Source organism: Macrobrachium rosenbergii, chromosome 32 (assembly GCF_040412425.1).
Source record: "Macrobrachium rosenbergii isolate ZJJX-2024 chromosome 32, ASM4041242v1, whole genome shotgun sequence".
NCBI classification, from domain to species: Eukaryota; Metazoa; Arthropoda; class Malacostraca; order Decapoda; family Palaemonidae; genus Macrobrachium; species Macrobrachium rosenbergii.
In genome coordinates, this window is record NC_089772.1 from 77511 (window position 1) to 81041 (window position 3531).

Below are 3531 nucleotides of genomic sequence, written 5' to 3' on the forward strand. Positions count from 1 at the left end.
CCTTCCACCCACAACCAGAGAGAGATGTTTGTAATGTTTAACATGAAGAAATTTCCTTATAAATGCTACATTTGTACAAAAAATAAAATAAATGAAAACATATAAGTAAAAATAAATAAAAGTAATATAAAATAAATAAAAATAAATAAAATAAATGAAACTAATAAAACTCAGAAAAATAAAAAATAAAAATAATATAAAAATAAATAAATAAAAATAAATAATATTAAATAATAAAAAATAAAGGGAAATATAAAAATAAATATACATAAATAAATAAAAATAAGTAAACATAAATAGTATAGATGAAATTAAATAAAACAAATAAAATAAAAATAATAAATAAAATTTGAAAATAAAAAATAAAAAAATAAATAATAAAGAAAAGTAAAAAAAAAAATACTGTAGTGTTGGGCCTGGGGTCTACAGTGTGACAGACCTAGCATTTACTATCTATTCTTTGGAATTTATTGGATAAATTCCATGGAATTGTAAATGCTAGGTTCATGGCAAATGTAGACTCTAGGCCCTAATACTACAGTAACTCTAACTTTAGCATTTAACAGGTATTTTACAGACCATTCTAACCCTCCTATTTATCCGGGCTTGGGACCGGCACCGAGTTGGGCTGGCTTATGCCCAGTCTCAGTGGCTAGGTTAAAATTTTTTTTTTTTTTTTACAGCAGGAAAGAGAATCAAATCATTCAGTGGAGACCAGTTGCTGAGGAGCTGCTGACTGACTGACTGACAAAATGGCGCAAACATGAGCTTGGTCCCAGAATGGCCTGACGGCTGTGGGGCTGAACGCACACCCAAAGCAACATGAGAGGAACCACCATGAACACCTTCGTGGGGTGGGGGTTTGTCCGGGGATGGGGAAGTTTAGAAGGTGTGGGGGAATCGTGGAGTCCCTCTCAAGCTGCTGAAGATGCGCGCCTGGCCCCAACAGTCGTCGAGCCAGTCTGTGACTCAGCTCACTGAGACGCTTTTTGCCTCGAAGAGAGTCTTCCCCTCTCTTCGTTTGTTTCCGGGTTCATTTCTGGGACTCTTCTTCTCCTCCTCCTCCTCCTGATTCTTCTTTTCGGCCTTTTGATCTTGTCCCTTGGGCTATTTCCATCCCGGAATCCTTCTGCGTCTTCGGATTTTTCGTTGTCAGCCACATCGTCACTTTTACATTCGGGCTCCCGTTTGTTGTAGTCTTGATTTTCTCCTTCTTCTTCTTTCACGTTTTTCATGTCCACAGTTTCGCGATTGCTGGAGGAGGCTGCTTCCCCGCTCCAGTCGACGCTTCATCTTCTGGACACGTCTCAAGGTCTGGGCCACTGTTTTATCCATGTCTGTGTCGACTGGTCCGCCCTTCGGAGGCGTCACATCCAATTTTTCAGCCGTTGCTCCTTCCATTTTCCGTCGTTTCTCTGGTACTGTGGCCTCCTTTTTTTTGTTCGTCTTCTGCCCTCCGTTTCTACCTAGGTTTCCAATCCTTTTCTCCAGCTCCTCAGTTCCTCTCCTGAGTTCCTTTTCCACCTGCCTCAGTTTCTTGCTGTGTGGCAACTGCATTTCAGTGTGGTCACCTGGCTGTCCATAAGTCGTCGCCGGAGCCTCCGGGCTGGTTAATTTTTCCTTGGCTAAATAATTTTCCAAATTGTCTAACTTCTGCTGGAGTAGGTCCGTCAGTTCAGCTTCTAATGCGTTTCGCCTCTCCTTTTCGTTGAGGAGCTCGCTCTCGATGCGGAGGTGTTCGCCTCTGAGCCGGCTGATTCCATCGGCGTTTTTAGCGTTGTCGTCCTCCAAGAGCCTGTGGAGATGGGTGCGTTCGTTTTCCAGACTCTGCAGTCTCCTCTCCAGTTCTTGAACGTAGGCTCTTTCGTTCCATAACTGCCAGTCTCTTTCCCTGACGACGCCGGTCAGGTGATCGATTTCTTCTTGCTGGCGCAACACTACTTCCTTGTCCTTGTCGTTGACGGTCCTCAGGTGCCGACATTCCGTCGCTAAGGCTTCGTTCTTCTTCTGCGCCTCGGAATAGTTGCCCAGCAGGTTCTCAAACTTTTCTTCTAGTTTATTTATTAGCGTTCTCTGCAGGGCGTTTTGTCGCTTCCTCAGGTCGTTCGTCTCGTAGATGCAAGTTACCTCGGCCGCAGTGTCCATCAGGTATTCCTTCTGGCGTTGCACCTGTGCCAGGGCTTCTTCTTTCTCCCGAGCGCAGGCTTGCAGTTCTTGTCGGACATCAGCACAGCGAGATTCCAGGTGGCCTGCTACTCTGCTTAGATTCAGCACTGCGGTTTCCAGGGTCGTTCTTCGGTCCCTTTCGTTGAGATAATCTTTCTTCATTTGGAGGAAGTCTTCTTTGAGCTGAGCGACCGCATCATCTTTCGTCTTGTGCTGTTCTTGGAGGACTTTGTTCTTCTTGGTCACAGCCTCCACTTTCCATGTTAGGACGTCATTCTTGCGCTGCAACATCTGCAGCTCCTCAGCAGTCTGGGTAATCTCGTCAGCAACCGTCACACAGATAACCTCCAGGTCCCTGTGTTTTAAATATAAGGTTCCTAATAGTCCTCCCAACAATCCTGGGATCCAGTTTCTCGCAACAAAGTTGGCAACATTCCAGGAAAAGATTCCTGGGAACCAGTTTTTTACGAAGATACTGACATCATTCCAGGCTGAGAGGACTCCAGATACAAAACAACAATCCACAGATCTACCAAATGAGATCTGGGCCATCAAAATCATCATCATCACAAAGTTTAATACTTGGGCATTCATTTTGAATCGTACCTGAGTTAGAGGTTTGCCTCAAGGTTTGTTTTCAAAAAAGCTGTTGTCTTGGTGCGAACTCCTACTCGGCTCCGAGATTCCCCGAAGGTGTTCCGGAAGGGGATGAGTGGCTCCAGCAATAAGGTTATGCGATAAGCTCCTGGAGACTTGGTTGAGAACTCCTATTCGGCTCCGAGATTCCCCGAAGGTGTTCCGGAAGGGGATGAGTGGCTCCAGCAATAAGGTTATACGATAAGCTCCTGGAGACTTGGGTGAGAACTCCTATTCGGCTCGAGATTCCCGAAAGGTGTTCGGAAGGGGATGGTGGCTCCAGCAATAAGGTTATACGATAAGCTCCTGGAGACTTGGGTGAGAACTCCTATTCGGCTCCGAGATTCCCCGAAGGTGTTCCGGAAGGGGATGAGTGGTTCCAGCAATAAGGTTATGTGATAAGCTCCTGGAGACTTCGGTGAGGCTTCAGTGGGTCTTTCAGCCCCACAGTTATCGAGGCATTTTGTGGTCCATTCAAAAACTTTAACCTAGCCACTAAGAGTGGGCAAGCCAGCCCAACTCTGTGCCAGCCAAAGCCAAGACCAATTAAAGGAGGCAGAGAGGACTCTGTCATGAAAAATCTCTAGAAAAATCTCCCTTGAAAAACCATGAGATATGTTTTATATAAACTTAGATCAATGCTACAGTTAGAGTTAGAGATTTGGCGTAGAGTCTAGTATTTACTTTATTTTTCTCCGGTTTACCTAATAAATTCCAAAGAATAGGAAG

General features: G+C 44.5%; 1 protein-coding gene across 1 annotated transcript; it reads right to left on the minus strand.

Moving 5' to 3' along the window:
• Positions 1 to 1170: 1170 nt before the first annotated feature.
• On the minus strand, positions 1171 to 2760 carry LOC136855580 (myosin heavy chain, clone 203-like). The gene has a single exon (XM_067132674.1). It carries the CDS (start codon positions 2758 to 2760, stop codon positions 1171 to 1173), a length of 1590 nt encoding a protein of 529 aa, XP_066988775.1.
• Between the last annotated feature and the right edge of the window lie 771 nt (positions 2761 to 3531).